The 18,149-nt window shown below is 48.7% G+C and overlaps 1 protein-coding gene across 1 annotated transcript; it reads left to right on the top strand.

Annotated features, from left to right (window-relative positions):
• Window positions 1–3,846: 3,846 nt before the first annotated feature.
• On the top strand, window positions 3,847–16,260 carry LOC311617548 (antizyme inhibitor 2-like; the record flags this gene model as incomplete). The annotated part of the gene is made up of 9 exons (XM_084873908.1): window positions 3,847–4,028; window positions 4,614–4,788; window positions 5,532–5,704; window positions 6,786–6,920; window positions 10,258–10,423; window positions 10,989–11,136; window positions 13,261–13,361; window positions 14,209–14,426; window positions 16,203–16,260. The coding sequence occupies 9 exons, from the start codon at window positions 3,847–3,849 to the stop codon at window positions 16,258–16,260; spliced, it is 1,356 nt and encodes a 451-aa protein (XP_084730034.1).
• Window positions 16,261–18,149: the final 1,889 nt, after the last annotated feature.

The raw sequence follows: 18,149 nt of genomic DNA, 5'->3' as shown, positions 1-18,149 counted from the left end.
AGATAAGGAGCCATGGGTCAGACTATTGAACCTCAAAGGGAGGCTGGGGATAAAAGGGAGAGATCAACCAAAGGACTTGTGTGCATACATATGAGCCTAACCAGTGGTCAAGGATAATAGGGGGGTGGAAGCATGAGTGGGAAGATTCTCTCATTGTCTTTAACCTTTGGCATTTTAATTATGATGTGTCTTGGTGTGGGCCTCTATACTTCCTCGACTTATGAGTCTATTTCTTTCATCAAGTAAGGGAAGTTTTCTGTCATTATTTCTTCAAAGAGGTTTTCAATATATTGCTCTCACTCTTCTTTTTCTGGCACCTTCATGTTCCAAATGTTGGTATGTTTAAAGTTATCCCAGAGGCTCCTTACACTATCTTCATATTTTTTATCTTTATTTATTTTTGCTCTTCTGATTGGGTGTTTTTTGCTTCCCCATAATCCAAATTGCTAATTTAATTCTTGGAATCCTCTACTCTACTGTTGATTCCATGTAAATTATTCTTAATTTCAGTTAATGTGTCCTCCATATCTGACTGGTCTTTTTTTATGTCTTAAAGTTTTCACTAATTCTGTTGAAATTCTTTCTAAGATCCTTGAAATTCTCAATAAGTCCCTTGAAACTCTCATTAAGATCCTTGGGCATACTTGTAACCATTGTTATGAACTCTGTATCTAGTACTAGTTTGCTTGCATCTATTTCATTTAATGTTTTTTTTTTCTGGATATTTATTCTGTTCTTTCATTTGTGATGTATTTTTTGTTTCCATATTTTGGCTATTTCCCTGTTTTTGTTTTTATGTATTAGGTAGAGCTGCTATGTCTCCTGAAATTGGTAGAATGGCCTTGTACAGTAGGTATCCTGTAGATCCCAGTGGTTCAGCCTCCCTTATCACCTGAGCTGGGTACTCTAGGTGTGCCCCTTTGTGGGCTTGCATGTACTGTGTTGCTGTGGTTGAGCCTTGAGTGCTGTTAGCATCATTGGGAAGAATTGATCTCCAGGCCAATTGGCTGTGAGTTCAAGCTGTGACTACAGTGGAAGAGCTGCCATGCAGGAGACACTCCTATGGAGGGGGACTTGCGTCACTGGGGCTTTGTTGCTCTGAGGTTGCCCCAGGAGTATGTTGCTCATGGATATGTAGAGTTGTAATCTAGCATGGTCTGAAGCTATTTCTTTGGTACACTGACTCTGGGGCCCCTTTGGAGGTTCAAAGTCAGCCACTGCCTTTGCCCTGCCTGGGGCCACCTAGCCAGGGTTACAAAGTGATCTGCAGATGGCTGGTATTTATATTGGGTTTAGAAGTACTCAGAAGAGGCCAATATGTGAAGCAAGGGAGGCCACTGCCAGTGTTGGACCTGGGTATCTTATTGACTAATATGGGCCTTGCTGACACCAGCTGCTGCTTCTTTGAGCTATTTTAAGGAAGTCTGAAGCCTGAGCCAGAACAAGCCATTCATATGGAAAAGACTGCAAACCTTTGGGTGGGATTGCAAATTGAGTAGAGTCACAAATTGGATGGGGCAAGGTCTCAGGGAATCACCAGGGTAGAGTGAATAGTGTGAACCAGGTTGATGGAAACTCAGATATGGCACCTGTCAGTCAACTTTTCAGCAGGGGAGGCCTCAGCATAGGAACAATGACCCCTTCTAGCACTTTTGTCTAGGAGAAAGTTGTCCTGGAGGTCTTTTCTTGATGCCAGACAATTTACACTCTTTACTACCCATATGTCCCTAGATCCTTTCAAGCTGCTGCCCCAGCACTGGAGCTCAGAGGAGGTGAGTTTGAGTAATTCTGTGTGCCAGCCCTTTAAGAGGAATTGCCTGGGTCTTCAGCAGTCTCCATGTCACTCAGCTATAATCCCAGTTTATCACAGAGAGATCTCATCACAGCACTTGAATCCTGGACTGAGGGGACAGGCTATTCATGTGGAAAAGGGGCTAGGACCCTTTGCTCCTCAGGGGGGGCCTCTGCAGCCAAGTAATCCCTCCCGATTAAAAACATACCACACATGGACGTCGGACCAGCCCGTTTCACACCTCTACCCTTCCTACCAGTATTGATGTGCTTCTTTAATTCTCTAGTTGTAGGGCTTCCATTCAGCCAGAGTTCAGACAGTCCTAAATGATGGTTGTTCTGTATTTTAGTTACAATTTTGATGTGATTGTGAGAGGCAGCAAGTCCTGGCATTTACCTAGTCTTCCAACTTGGTTTTCTCTCTCTATTTAATGAGTTCTTAACCAGTAATATGAAGGTGCTAGATATGAGATTTACATGCATTATCTCATGCACTCTCTGTGATCTTAGTAAATAGATTCTATTATCCTTCCTCTCTGTGCTTTGGTTTCGTTATCTGTAAGATAATTGCAACTATATGGGTAAGGTTTTGTGATTGTTAAATGATTTAATACATGGCAGGGTGAGTAGTGAGTAAGCACTTAAAAAAATGACATTATATTCAACACCACCCTGACCAAAATCCCTCCAAAGCTAATTTGTATCCTCAAATGCTTTGTTGAGACTAGGTGATGGACTGCCTTCCTCTTCAAGCTGCCACAGAGTTAGAAGGGCTGAGGGCCTGGGTTCTGTGTCCCTGAGATCTTTATCATCTCCCCATCCTGGCCTGGGCTGAATGCTGTCAGAGAAGCCTAGGGGCAGGCCCAGATCCTCAGCCTGATGCTTGATCCTGGGCGGACCAACAAGTCAGAGTAAGATCTCACAAGTGATATGGAGAGAAAAGTCAGTGAGAATGTGGGGGTGTGACTGGACACCAAGTGACTCAGAAGGCTCACTTTCCAATAAGAATCTCCCAGCCAGATATTTAAATGTTCAGGGAGGGCAGAGACAAAGCACCAAGAGAGACCAGCTGGAGTCTGAGGTCAGGTTCCACTCTGAGCTCCACTCCAGCTTTGCTGATCTGTCTGAAGACCTCTGAGCCCATGGTGTTTCTATCTTAGAGGTGGGAAGATGGGTGACTGGGATTCCAGGGTGTCTCTACTCTGATCATCACTGGTTTCATTTATAATTGGAGTCTAACTTTACCCTGAAGGTCTGTTGTGTGGCCCACCCAGTGCTGGAAAGTTTTGGCTGAGTGGGTTGTGGTAGCCATGGTTTGGAGGGACAGCCTTCACAGGTACTTCACCTGGCCCAAGATCTGAGCTGAGTTCTGCTCTTTTCCAAGGGATTTACCTGAAGCACAAGACCCCATAGATCCTGATCCCCTGTGCTGGGCCTGAGGAAGCAGGTGATGAATGGCACCAGGTGAGTCTGGTGGTCGAGTGGGACCCATGGGTGCAGCCTCAATTGTTGAATCAGAAGATTCGGTCTGTAGGCGTCCCTCACTTCAGTCTCAGGGGTGGGTGGCCAGCAGCAGATACAGATGCCAGTCCCAGCTCAGCTACTGACCACTTGGTGACCTTGGGCAAGTCCTTTCCTCTCTCTGGGTGACTTGTCCACATGTGTAAAGTGGGATGTTGGGCTAGGTGATCCCCTGTAATCTTTAGCCCTATAATCTAAAGATCACGGACTCTATACTTACCTTTTCTGTGGGTCACATTTCTCATCTGTGAATGGGAACATGTGAGAGAAGGAGCCTGGAAGAGGATGCCAACCACCTATGGTAAGGGGTCTTTTGAGCATCTCCCTTGATCCCAAACTAGGTCTCTGAAGCAGGCTGGGCCTGGCCAGTGGTCCATCCTACAGATGGGAAAGTTCACAAGGGCTCCATGGAGCTCTATGTGGCTTCATGGAAGCGCCGAGTACTTACTGGCCTAGGAACTCTGGCTCCATGGGCCAGCAGGGCGCTGGGAGGAGGAGGAGGGAGGAGTGTCCTCAGAGCAAGGCCTTTCCAGGATGCTGGGAGTGTCCCTGGCAGAGGGCTCTGATGGACAGTCACGGACAATCACCACCCTCAAGGACTGGAAGGAGAAGGAAGGATGCCCTGGAAGCTCTTTGTTGAAGGATCTCATCCCTCTGCGAACTGAGGAATCTGCCATGGAGGTGGTCTTGAAGAAGATCCGGGAGCTCTCTGATCGGTGAGGGGAGAGGAGGGAGGGGAGGGCAAGGTCATGCAGTGGGGAGTGGAGAGGGTGGGTCTCAGTCCCTACTTAGGCGGGGACAAAAGAAGACTTTCTGTTTGTGTTTTATGAGTCAGTTTCTATGTCTTACTGAATAGCTGTGTTCCCTGGTGGCATGGGATAGTTCCCCTGTCCCCTTTGAGTCCCCCACCAGCTCCTGGGAATTTACCCTGTGCCAAGTGATACTGGTGAGGGTTGGAGAGTTCTGGCTCCCATTTGGTCATTGAAGCTTGTTGCCCTCTTGTCTTCTTTTTGTGGGAGTTAGATCAAGGTTCAAATCCTACCATTGCCACGAAGTTGCTACTGATCTTGATGGAAAGACTCACATTTTAGTGCACCTGACACCTGTATAATTTTGTTAGCCAGTGTCACCCCAATAAGTTCAATAAGCAGGAAACATTTTTAAAAAGAGAAAGGAGATTTTAGAGCCGTAGTTTCCTTTTCCTAACCGGGAACACAGCAGTACTTGCTGCATGGAGACACTGAGAACTGAATGAAATGACACAATGCCCAGCCATTCTTGCCTCTCTCTCTGCCTTGACAAGACCAACGGGACCCCTTCATGGTGGCCGACTTGGGTGTGCTGGCCAGCCGCCATCAGGCCTTCTGCCAGGCCCTGCCAAGGGTCTCGCCCTTCTATGCAGTGAAGTGTAACAGCAGCCCCTGGGTGCTGCGTGTCCTGGCCGCCCTGGGCACCGGCTTCGACTGTGCCAGCCAGGTGAGCCTGGGCTACAGCCAGTTGCCTCTTTCATAGTCCTGACATTCCTAGGGGGAAAAAAGGCTAATTTCCAGGAGTCCAGAAGTGGGGACAGCAGCTCATAAACAGTGGCTGATGTGTGTGGTGCCCAGTTGTATGTGAAAGAATAAATGAATGAAGTAGGAGTGGTCCACCCTCCTCTGGTCTAGGTGACAAGGGCGGTCAGCCTGAGCTAAGGAGTGAAGGAAACACACGCTTTAATCCACAGACCCTGTTCTGTCCTGGCACAGCCATTTCACTTGAGCATCAGTTTCTTGGTCTTTAAAGTGGATTCAGTCCTCACTGGTTTGGCTCAGTGGATAGAGTGTTTGCCTTTATACTGAAGAGTCCTAGGTTCGATTCTGGTCAAGGGCATGTGTCTTGGTTGTGGGCACATCCCCAGTAGGGGGTGTGCAAGAGTCAGCTGATTGATGATTCTCTCTCATCGATGTTTCTAACTTTCTATCCCTCTCTCTTCCTCTCTGTAAAAAATCAATAAAATATATATTTTTAAAATCTATAAAATATATTTTTAAAAAATAAAACGGGTTCAACTCTATGTTCCTTAGAGCAGTCTAGAAGCTTAAAAAACACAATATGTGCCCAGCGCTGGGCCAAATGCACAGTAGGGGCTAGTAGGGGACAGCCCCTCATGCCCGGGGTTCCTGTGCCCCAAAAGCAGGGCAGCAGGGAGGCAGCCCCTTACTCTGGCTTTGCCCCTGCAGGTGGAGCTGGAGCAGGTGCTGAGCCTGGGTGTGGCCCCCTCACGCATCATCTATGCCCACCCCTGCAAGCCCATCTCCCACCTGCAGTATGCTGCCCGCCATGGGGTGCAGCTCCTGACCTTCGACAGTGAGGAGGAGCTGACCAAGGTGGCCCAGCACCACCCTGGGGCCAGGTGAGACCAGCAGGCCTGCAGGCAGGTGGGGCCTCAGGGAGGAGATGAAGGCTGTTTCGTGGAGACTAGGAGACGCCCAAGCAGCAGCGAACAAGAATGTGGGTCGTGTGTCCCAATGCCTCCCCCGTGCCCACTCATGTCAAATAAAGGTTTCCCGTGTCTGCAGAGACGTTGGCAGAGCCTGGCATTAGGAGGTCTGGAGTGAGCAACCTGGTGGAAAAAGCACTCTGATAGGATTCAGGAAGACCAGGGCTCACATTTCTCACTTGTGACATCTGTGTATTCCTGAGGAAGTTATTTAACATCTGTGATCTTGTGACAGGAGGTCTGCTGAAGGGATGTTTATAATTTTACTAGAGGCCTGGTACATGAAATTCATGCAGGGTGGGTGTCCCTCAGACCAGCCTGCACCCTTTCCAATCTTGGACCCCTTGGGGGACATTCCTTTTCCAATTCTGGACTTCTGGCTCCTAACTGCTTGCCTGCCTGCCTGCCTGCTTGATTGCCCCTTTCTGCCTCTGCCTGCTGGCCTGATCACCCCTAATTGCTCTTCTCTGCCGGCCTGATCATCACTAATCACCTCTGCCTTGGCTCCTACCACCGTTACTTTGTTCAGAAGGATGTCCGGAAGATGTTTGGTCCAATTAGCATATTACCCTTTTATTAGTATAGATCCGTGGTCAGCAAACTGCAGTTCTCAAGCCACATGTGGCTCTTTGGCCCCTTGATTGTGGCTCTTCCACAAAATACCACGGCCTGGGCTAGTCTATTTTGAAGAAGTGGCATTAGAAGAAGCTTAAATTTAAAAAAACTTCTCCAAAGAAATTTCAATTGTTGATATTTGGCTCTGTTGACTGAGTTTGCCAACCACTGGTATAGATTCTTTCCCTGCTTTTTCTTGTCTGGGCAGAAGTATATAAGTAGTGGTGTGTTCCCTCCCTGGACCTCCAGGGCTGGACAGTCCAGAAGACCGAGGCAGGGGTAGAGGGAAGATGGAGTGATTTTGGGTTGGGGCAGAAAAGTGTCCAGACCTGGGGTTCATGTGTCTAAGAATGCCTGTCACCCTCACACCCTCTCCCAGGCTGGTCCTCCGACTGTGGACCGAGGACAGCAAGAGCACATTCCCTCTGAGCGCCAAATTTGGGGCCAGCCTGGATCTGTGTGGACACTTGCTCAAGTCTGCCCGAGACCTAGGCCTGGCTGTGGTGGGAGCCAGGTAAGAGCCTGGACTTTTTCTTCTATGAGGCAGGGCTCCTGGTTCTCATGCCTGTCCCTGGCCTCTGAGTCACCAGTATCCTTGGGTCTGGTGGCTCCGTGTGGTCCTCAGAAGAGGAGGTAGATGTCAGCTGCTGGGAGAGTGGGGCAAGCAAGGCACTGGCCTTGGGAGCAATGTTTAACAGGATGCTGAAAACTTTGTACTTGAGACAAATAAATGTTTTAATACAGTATTTTTTAAAAATTAATGCAGAAAAAAATCCATGATGAGAGAATATCAAATTCTAAATAAAGACAGGATTGGCATTTCTGACTTCTTTTTTATTTATTTAATAAATCTTTATTGTTCAGATTATTATAATAGTTTCTCCTCCCCCCCTCCAAAGCTCCCTTCCACCCAGTTCCCACCCTACCCTCTGCCTTTACTTCCCCCCCCCCTCCACTGTCCTCATCCATAGGTGTACAATTTTTGGCCAGTCTCTCCCTGCACCCCTCAAACCACTTTTCCCCTGAGAATTATCAGTCTACTCCCTTTCTATTCCCCTGATTTTATTATATTCACTAGTTTATTCTGTTTCTCAGATTTTTAATTTACTTGGTTTTGGGGTTCACTTGTTGATAGATATGTATTTGTTGTTCATAATTTTTATTTTTACTTTTTTCTTCTTCCTCTTCTTAAAGAATACCTTTAAGCATTTCATATAATCCTGGTTTGGTGGTGATGAACTCCTTTAGCTTTTTCTTATCTGTGAAGCTCTTCATCTGCCCTTTCATTCTGAATGATAACTTTGCTGGGTAGAGTAATCTTGGTTGTAGGTTTTTACTATTCATCGCTTTGAATATTTCTTGCCACTCCCTTCTGGCCTGCATAGTTTCTGTTGCGAAATCAGCTGACAATCGTATGGTGCTCCCCTGTAGGTAATTCACTGTTTTTCTCTGGATGCTTTTAATATTCTCTCTTTGTCTTTTGCCCTTGGCATTTTAATTATGATGTGTCTTGGTGTGATCTTCTTTGGATTCCTTTTGTTTGGGGTTCTGTGTGCTTCCTGGACTTGTAAGTCTAGTTCTTTCACCAGGAGGGGAAGTTTTCAGTCATTATTTCTTCAAATAGGTTTTCAATGTCTTGCTCTCTCTCTTCTTCTGGCACCCCCATAATTCTGATGTTGGTACAGTTGAAGTTGTCCCAGAGGCTTCTTACACTATCTTCAACTTTTTGGATTCTTTTTTCTTTTCTGGTTGAGTATTTTTTACTTCTTTGTATTTCAGATCTTTGACTTGATTCTTGCGTTTTTCTAGTCTGCTGTTGGATCTCTGTATAATATTTATTTTAGTCAGTGTATATTTAATTTCCTGTTGGTTCTTTTTCATATCTTCAAGGGTCTGGCTAAATTTATCGGCCTTTTCTAGGAAATTCTTGAAAAACCTTATAACCGTGGTTTTGACCTCTATATCCAGTCATTTATTTTCCTCCATTTCTTTTGTTTGTGATCTGTTACTTTGTCTCCAAATTTTCACTGCTTCCCTGAGTTGGTAGGGTAGCTTTGTGTGCTAGGTTTTCTATATGGCCCAGTGGGTCAGCCTCCCCAGTAACCTGAGGTGGACACTCTTGGTGCACCCCTTTGTGGTCTGTGTGTACAGCCTTATTGTAGTTAAGTCTTGATTGTTGTTGGTATCACTGGGAGGAATTGATCTCCAGGCCACTTGGCTATGTGTATCAGCTGTGTCTATGCCGGGAGATCTGTGTTGGAAACAGCCTTATAGGACTAGACTTGCAAAATTGCAAAAGCCTCTATGCTTGGTTTGGATGGGGCGGAGACTCAGAGCTGACCAGACAGTCTTTGATTCCGTCAGCCTTGTCCTTGCGCATGCCTCCAGACCTCTGCCTTCCTCAGCTCCTCTGAGTTTCAGCCTGACAGTCCAGATTCCCCCAGGCTCGCCCAGAACTGGGGTTCAGTGCAGTCAGGAGCTTTTGACTCCCTTCAACTAGGGAGAGTTAGCAGCAACCTCAGCAGTCAATCATGCACGCACTCATGTGCTCACGCCTCCAGAATCCTGCCCACAGCAGCTTCTTCTCCAAGTCTCTGTGTGCCTTTCTCTCTACTGACAGTCCAGACTCCCCCTGTATGAGCCTGGGTCCACAGCGTTTTGCCCAGAACTGGGGTTCAGTGCAATTGGGGGCTTCCTTCTCTCTCCCACCAGAGAACACCAGCCAGGCACTCAGCCGCCCTTCCTCTCTGCGTGCATGTCTCCATATCTTAGTTCTTTGCAGCTCTGATTCTCCATGTGCTTTCCTCTTTCCTTCTAGTTGTAGAATTTCCACTCAGCCAGCTTTCCAGTGGTTCTGGGTGATGTCCATTCTGTCTTTTAGTTGTAGTTTTGAAGTTGTTGTGGAGGGCAGCAGTTCAGGTGTTTATCTATGTTGCCATCTTGATTTCTCTCTTGACTTTTCTTTTTCCTTCTGGGTCCAATTACTCTTAATTAATTCTGTCTTTATTTAAAGTTCTTGTTTGTTTGTTTTTTAATATATTTTTATTGATTTCAAAGAGGAAGGAAGAGGGGGAGAGAGAGAAAAAACAAACAACCCATCCATGATGAGAAAGAATCAGGGATTGGCTGCTTCCTGCAAGTCCTCCCCCGACCCCCCAACTGGGGATCGAGCTCACAACCTGGGCTTGTGCCCTTGACTGGAAATGAACCTGGAACCCTTTAGTTCGAAGGCCGACACTATCCACTGAGCAAAACTTGCTAGGGCTAAAGTTTTTGTATTTTATTCATCATGGCTATTTTTGCATCAGTGCTTTCTATCCCTTGATGGGATGTGTGCAGGAGGCAACATTTTGAGGTCTCTCTCTTGCACTCGCTCTTGCTCTCTCTCTAATATATGTGTATATTGCATGAAGATTACTTATGTTGATTGCTCAGTGCTTTGGTGCCCCCTTGAATGTTGCACCTGAGAAGTGTCCTCCCTCACCTCACCCCACCTGCCCCTGATTGGGTCCTCTGCCCTCCCAGGTGGGTGGTTTGAGATTTGGGGCTCAGATCACATGCTTCCCAGGGAGGAGAAGAAGAGGAAGCTTTAGGAGGCATGGCTAAAAGGTGAATGCCACATAACCACGAGAGCCCCAACTCACGGACTGTCATGTTGTATGTGTCTCTGGGGTCCCCATGTGCACAGCCAAGGCTGTGGTTTCTGTGGGTGCCCATGAGTTCCATGTAGTCACACATGTCTTTGTGTCTGTGTCCGTCTGACTGTGTGGCTATTTCCCGATGTGCACCTCCTCCTGCTGATGCTTGCGTTTCCTCATATGTTCCTGCCCTGTCACTACACCTGCGCTCAGCTTCCACGTGGGCTCGGGCTGCCAGGATCCCCACAGCTTCACCCAGGCCATCGCCGACTGCCGGCGCGTGTTCGAGATGGGCCGTGGGGTCGGGCATGACAAGAGCCTCCTGGACATTGGAGGGGGCTTCCCCGGAGTGGAGGGCTCTGAGCCGGAGTTTGAGGAGGTAAGAGGGGAGGAGAGGGCGTCTGGGGGTCCTAGGCTGGGTTCATTGCACAGAGTGTGTGATCCTGCACAGGGAGCTCTTGGCACTCAGGCATGTGGCTGCATGCAGCTGGGCTTTGTGTTTTGAGAGGTGTCTGACTCTACATGCGTGGCCTATGCACATATGTGTGTGTATGTGTGTGACTGTAGGTGTGTGTGTGTGTGTGTGTGTGTGTGTGTCTGTGTGTCTGTGCATGCAGTTCTGTGCCTTCTTTAGACGTGTTGGTTACCACCCCTAGTAAGAGGTGTACTTACTGTGTCTCCCACACCCAGGGGGCAGTCTCCCTTTGCTGATCGCGTAATGATTTTAATGATTCCCAGTCAGACCTCATGGTGCTGCAGCCTGGTCACTAGGCTTGTGCCCTTGGGCACCCCTCCCCTCTGGGCCACAGTTTCACCTGTTTCCACCCCTGCTCAAGGGGATGCTGACAACTTCCAACAGAGCTGTCAGGGGAATGAAGAGAGAAGATGCAGGGAAAGGCCCCGCATAGGAACTGGCCTCCCAGGGCTCGGGTCTGTCCCCACAGATGGCGAGAGTGATCAATGCTGCCCTGGCCCAGGACTTCCCCGAGGGAGCCGGCATTGAAGTCATTGCGGAGCCCGGCCGCTTCTATGCGGCATCTGTCTGCGTGGCCGCTGTCAACATCATCGCCAAGAAGGCTGTGCTGCAGCCTGGTGGGTGGGCCTGGACTGGGCTGGGAGCACTCTGTCCAGTGGTCCCCAGGCCTCGGGGAAGGAGGAGCAGAGGGTCTGAGTTCCACATTTGGGGAACAGATGCTGTGATTTAGCTACAGGACAGAACCTGTCAGTAACATTATTGTGCTGTTCTCAGACAGCCTGGAGGGAGGCATGGGGGTCTGTTCTTCCTGTGCCTAGAGGGGAAGTCTGAGGGCACAGCCTCCACTCCCCGTGTGCGCCTCACTATTTCCAAGCCGGCATTTTCTAACAGGCATGTAGTTTTATAACAAAAAATACAGTCAGTAAATACTAATTTTACAGCACACACATGAAGGAAATATTGTCGGTATCATGGCCTGGAGGTTAAGGGTGACATTTGTAGGGTAACAGTAAATGATATCGAGGTCACCATCTCAGAAGGGTTTTTGATTGTTTGTCATGAGGGGGACAGAGTCAGGTGGGGTTGCTGTCCTCACAAAGGGACTAAGTAGAAACTCAAGTTCATGATGAGCTAGAATAGACTCACCCTCTGGGTTAGTGCCCTTTACTCTGAAATTTTATGACCATCATATAATATTTCTAAATAATATCTATTTTATGTTTTAAATATTTTTATTGATTTCAGAGAGGAAGGGAGAGGTAGAGAGAGACAGAAACATCAATGATGAGGGAGAACCACTAACTGGCTGACTCTGCACATCCCCCACTGGGGATCGAGTTTGCAACTTGGGCATGTGCCCTGACTGGGAATTGAACCATGACCATAGGTTCAGGCTCAACAACTGAGCCATGCCAGCTGGGCTCTAATTCATTTTAATCTGTTTCCTTATCCTTTGGACAATGCCCTACCCACATCTTTGTCATCCTAAGGGCACAAAAGGTCTCATTAGAGAATATTGTGAATTGGGGATATGATTTCAGTCATCACTTAACAAAGGCCTGAGGTATACATATTATGGCTTACCATGTTTGTCTTCATAATAGCATGAGCTGCCAGTGATTAAGGATCTATTATGTGAGAAATCACTGTTTTACCCAATTTCTGCTCAGCCCTCCTGTGAGGCAGCCTGGGGTCATTCCCATTTTCCAGGCAGAGATCTTGAGGCTCAGAGAGAGGAAGTGATTGTCTGAGGCAGCAAAGCTAGTTCGTGCGCAGCGGTGCCAGGTCCGTCCGACTGAGAGGCTGGTGCCCTTGTATTTGCAGACATGCCAGCGGAGTGAGCGCCCAGCCTCAGGGCTGCCATGACTAACCCATGACCACTGGCTTAGGGACAAGTGGGGCCATGGGTGCAGAAGGCGGAGTCAGTGCTGGCAGTTGAGAGAGCAGAGGACAGGAGTGACTCACACCAGGGAGAAGAAGTGTGGGGTGGTGGGAGGGAGAGCCCCGGAGAGGAAACCATAATGATTAAGATCTGGGCATCTAAATGCTCAAGTGCTTGGAATGACCCCAGTGCCCATGGAAACCAGTGGAAAGATTAAGAAAATTAATGTCTAAGGACGGACTAGGATTTGCTGTTCAGAAACTGGCTGGTAGGAGTTCATGTCCTAGGATCTGGGGCTGTAGGTGAGCATCAGCTCAATGTACATGGGAGTGTGGTGGAGCTGGGGAGCAGCCGCCATGTAATCATGAGGCATCAACAGAGGCAGAGTATTTAGAGGGAAGTAGGCAACAATGACGCTGCTCTCTGACTGTGAGAGCCGGGCCCTGTCCTGGGGACGAATCCCAGCCCTGCCACTTTGTCCTGTGTAACTTCAGGCAAGACTCAGTTTCCTCAAATGTACAGTAGTGTTCTCTGTCCCTACTCAGAGTGTCGTGAGGAGGATGAAATGATTTGATACATGCAGACAGGTTGGAACAATGCCTGGTTACTTGTACAGTCATTATTAGTGGCAGTAGCAGCCGCAGCACTCTGATGAGGTGCAGGTGGTGCAGAGGAGCTGTGGGAGCCCAGAGAGCAGGCCCGAATCTGGGGAGGGGATCTAGGGAGGCTCTGAAGCAGGGCACAGGGTAATCCCGTGCTAGGCAGAGGGTCTGGGCCGGTCCTAAGGGTGCTGGACTCAGTGCTGATTGTCAGTGGTGAGACCTGGCTGAGCACAGTCCTGTCTTTTCCTCTCTCCCAGGAGGCCACCGGAAACTGTTGTACTATCTCAACGACGGCCACTATGGCACCTTTCGCGATTTACTCGGGGAGCCTTACCCCAGGGTGCCAACGGTGGTGAAGGTAAGGGGACCCTGGTGTGGCTCTGGCACCTCCCGACCCCGAGAGCAGTAAGTTCAGCCCCTTTCCCTGTGAGGCAGGGACCCCTCTGCGAGGTGCAAGGGGACAGGGCCTTAGATTATGCATGGCTTTGCAGATTGTCATACCACGTGCGTGTACAAAGATGTGAACACGCAAGCCTGTTTGCCTTTGCATGTGTACTGCTGTGTGTGTGCATTTTTGTGTATGAGCATGCTGACTGACACCTGTGCAGGTAGGTGGTGAACAGATATGTGGTCCTGTGTGGGTGTGTAAGAACATAAGTTTGCCTCTGGGTTTCCATGTGATCTCTCTTTATGGTGTGTGTGTGTGTTACCAGAATCCTTGAATGTTGGGGATGCAGAAGTCCTAGGAAATGGAGGGTCTCCATCTTGCTTCGCAGTAGACTCGTCTGGGAAGGACCCCAATGGTTGGTGAAGGGCAGACGATTGAAATCAGGCCTCTCATGGGTTGGGACGTGGCATCAATCCTTGGTTAAAACTCCTCCAATGTGACTCCAATGTGCAGCTGAGTTTGACCCCGTATTTTGAGTGATTAATGACTTAAATCTCTTGCTTTTAAAGATGGGAAACAGGCCCCCTGTGTCTGGCCTTGAGAATTGGCAGGGCTAGAATGTGTCACTTGAGCGAATATAAGCTCCATGCAGGCCGGGTCAAGAGCAGTGCCTGGCACATAGGGACTGGTTGGTGTGGGTGATGGCCTGTGTCCTTGCTGTGCCTGGGGGTGCTCTGCTGGCCGAGGGCATGGGCTGGGAGGGTGGGTGGGGGCAGGAGCTCTTCCTTCCTTGATTCCCACCCCTGTGTCCCTGCAGGAGCTCTGCTCAAAGCCGTCCCTCTTCCCCTGCATCCTTTATGGTCCCACGTGCGATGCCTTTGACAAGCTCTTCAATGAGGAGGTGCAGCTGCCTGAGCTGGACGTGGGTGACTGGCTCATCTTCCCCTCCATGGGCGCCTATAGTGCCGTCTTGAGCTCCACTTTCAATGGCTTCCTGCCTGCCTCCATCTGCTACATCGTGGGACCTGAGCTCAGGTATCTGGGTGGGACAAGATGGGGGTTCTCACGGGGATCTGAGCTTGCCCCAGGGACCTGGTGGCTGATCTCTGGTGTGTCAGGCCCATGAAATACTGTACTCCCCTTACTACTCCCGCCTAAATCTGATTGACCTTTGACACTGTCCATGGGGTTGACCCTGTTACTGCCCTAGCAAAGGTGGACATGAGAGCTCTCAAATGTAGATGCCTTTTGGGCAGAAGCAGGCAGCACTATGGCCCCAGCTGACCCTATCCATGGCCAAACCCCCACTCTGCTCTGATCTTTTTTGGCTGTTCTCTGGTTCCCTCATTAGATGTTCCTTCCCTACCAGCCTCAGGCTCCCTCCCAGGCTCTGTCCAAAGGCCCCTTTTCTGCCCAACCTAGGATTCACTCCCTGAGGTGGTGAAGATGGCTCTAGAACACTCCTTTACTGGTACAACCTTTCCACAGGAGCCTGCTGGAGACAGCATCTTAAGCTGGGACATGCAGCTTGGAGCAGCTCCAGATACCTCGGTGTGTCCACGTGGGATGATTTGGGGGTGTAGGTGGGGGTGTGGTAGGGGATGGGGGAGAATAACGCAGGGAAGCAGAGGTTTGGGTGTCTTTGAAATGATGAGGCAACTTTTCAGGTTCAAAAATGTGTGTGTCTCCCCCCTCCCCCACCAGAGTCCATCTGAATTCCAGGCTAGTCCCTCTGGACAGTCAACCACACACTTCCTGCTCTTAATACTCTAGGCCTTGGGATTGGGTTGGCTGAGAAACTGGTGTTATTACAACACCCACTCCCCTGAAGGTCATATCCTGGAATGGCTACTTTTCAATCAGTCCGTGAGCCTGCATTGTTCCTGAATGATTTACGTGACCTGTGTTACACACACACACACACACACCCCATACACACACACACCAGTGGTGAGCACACTGGCTTTGAAGTCAAATAGGCCTGGACTGAATCTAAGCTCCCCCAGTCTCAGAGCCTCAGTCTCTCCATCTGTGGAGTGAGGATGACCTGAGTACCCTCCTCTAAAGGTTGTTGAGGGGATTAAGTCACCTAATGCAAGTCCTCAAGGTCCTTCACTTCCAGGGTCTGACTCTGGCTGGTCCTCATCCTGAACCCTTCCTGCTCAGAGACCACTCCCATCTTCAGGGAGGATGCACAGCAACTGGCCACACAGCTAATGGGCCAGCCATGTGGATGCCCCATCTGTCTTTAGCTTTAAGAAGCCCCTACGCTGGGAGGTAGGATGGACAAAGTGTGGATACAGCCAACTCCAATGTAGGGCAGATGCTAGTGTGTGTCTCCCAGGCACACTAAAACTTTAAAAACAATATTTAAGAAGTTCTAAGCTCTGCCGAGACTGATTTGGCTCAATGGATAGAGCTTCGGCTTGGGGACTGAAGGGTCCCGGGTTCAATTCCAGTCAAGGGCATGTGCCCTGGTTGCGGGCATATCCCCAGTAAGGGGTGTGCAGAAGGCAGCTGATCGATGACTCTCTCTCATTGATGTTTCTAACTATCTCTCTCCCTTCCTCTCTGTACAAAATCAATAAAATATATTAAATTAAAAAATAAAAAATAAAAAGAAGTTCTGAGCTCTAAGAGAATGGGTCCTACAGGGAAGGATGTTTGCAGAGGTGGGGATAGGGGCATATTATGATGATCCATCATGGATCTGCAGCAAGCAAAGGTGGAGTGGGTCTCAGAGGCTAAAGCCACCCACCTGTGTCCAGCGTTCTTTTAAACTCCACCTGATGAGACTTCTTTGACCCACAGCTTCTGCAAATGGTTCTCCCCATCCATCAATCTTGCTGTTGCCTCTGCTCAGCCATGACCAGAGGAATCTTTTATCATCGTGGGCTGAAGAGATTTCTTCCCAGACATCTGAGGAGAAGGGATGGGCTCCAGAAGGCTCACACAGCCTTTAGAGCAGGTGCTACTCATTCCTCCACTCCCAGCTTCTAAAAATTTGGCGTGGAAATATCGACCCTTATCCCCTCAGAGGTGTCTGGAAATACAAATATGAGTAGGCTTTAGGTAAACATAAAGTTTTATTCAGATGCAAGAGGTGTTGATGTGTTTTATGTTTTGCCCTATAAGTGCTGTCTTGTGGAATTTAGCTATCCATCCATCCTTTAAATACCCATCCATTTAAACATTGATCCGTCCATCCATCCACTTGTCCATCCATTCATTCATCTATAATCTATTCATCCATTCATCCTCTGATTGATCCAGCCACACACCCATCCATCCATCCATTTGTCCATCTATCCATCCATTCACCCATCCACCCAACTGTCCATCTAGTCACAAAATAAAATGTGATGTCCTACTCTGCTAGAGGCCAACACATAGCAGCGTTAACATGAAAGTGCAAAAGAGACATTGGAAGGCCAATGGGCCTTGATCTCAGCAGGGCTGAAATCAGCGTGGGATTGCTCTTGCTGTGATTGCAATGGCTCGAGGCGATTTCCTGACTGATAATCTTTACTTAGTTTATTAAATTTTACCTTTGATTCTATCTGCTCTGCCTACGTGCATTGCTAAGGGGCAAATGTGTAACCAAACTGAATAAAAAGCAGGCAGGACCCAGACTTGTGGATCCTCTTCTGGAAAGAGGTGCCAACTAGCCCCCATGCCTTCAAAATTCATTTTTCTTGTATAGTGTCTTCATTGTGTGTCGGCACTCCTACAAGTCATCATGAACCCAATGAACAGGTGCAGCACTACTCTGTGTCTGCCCCTGTTCTAGGCCTAGGAGCTTACCTTCCAGATTTTTTTTTTGGGGGGGGGGGGAGGGCAGGCAGAAGAAAACATATAAATAAGTGATAAAATGAAGTGGAAACAACAAATGTTGTGAAGAAAAATTAAAATAAGGCAAAGGGATAGGAAAGAATAGAGGATGGTGCTATTTTAGGTGGAGGGCCAGGGAAGTATCTCTGAGGGTTAGCTGGGTCAGAGAGTGCCAACATTAAAGACAGAAAGCCCAAAGAAGGCAAGGGGTCCTGTGTGGGTGAGCAGAGTGAGTGAGAGGAGGTTTGGGGAGATAAGGAAGGAGGAGGGTCCAGGAGCTCAAACCTCCTGGTGAGTCAGGGTTTTCACTGTTCTGAGTGGGAGGGAAGGCCCTGGAAGGTTTGAGCAGGTGGGTGCAGTTAGAGAATGCAGAAAACTTGAGGGGCTCCTTCCAATACCCTCTCCACACCCCACACCCCCCACACACACACACACACACAAATGCTGGGTGGTCATACTTTGGGTAGTAAGAAGGACCAGGCTCAGAACAGGCCGTAAAGGTCGAGTCAGGAGAATTAGCTGAGGGGTTAGATGTGGCATATGGGCAGAGTGGAGTCAGCAAGGACTCCATGGCTTTTGGTCAGAGCAATCCACAAATGGGGATGCTGGAGGTGAGGGGAGAAACAGCTTAGGGGGTTCAAGTCAAGAGCTCAGTTTGGACAGGGAGATTTGAGAAGCTTATTCAACTGCCAAATGGAGTCAGATGTGAGCATGTGATTTCAGGGCAGAGGTCAGATATGGACATGGGAGAGAGACATGAACATGGGAGAGAGACATGAACATGGGAGAGAGGTATGTACATGGGAGAGAGACATGAACATGGGAGAGAGGTATGGACATGGGAGAGAAGTATGGACATGGGAGAGAGGCATGGACATGGGAGAGAGGCATGGACATAGGTGTCATCCCACTGGATGGACCTTAAAT

This window comes from Pipistrellus hanaki (genome assembly GCF_964339955.1).
Source record: "Pipistrellus hanaki genome assembly, chromosome: 2".
NCBI classification, from domain to species: Eukaryota; Metazoa; Chordata; class Mammalia; order Chiroptera; family Vespertilionidae; genus Pipistrellus; species Pipistrellus hanaki.
The sequence above is the reverse complement of the archived record's forward strand: the minus strand, read 5'-3'. Positions and strand labels throughout refer to the sequence as shown.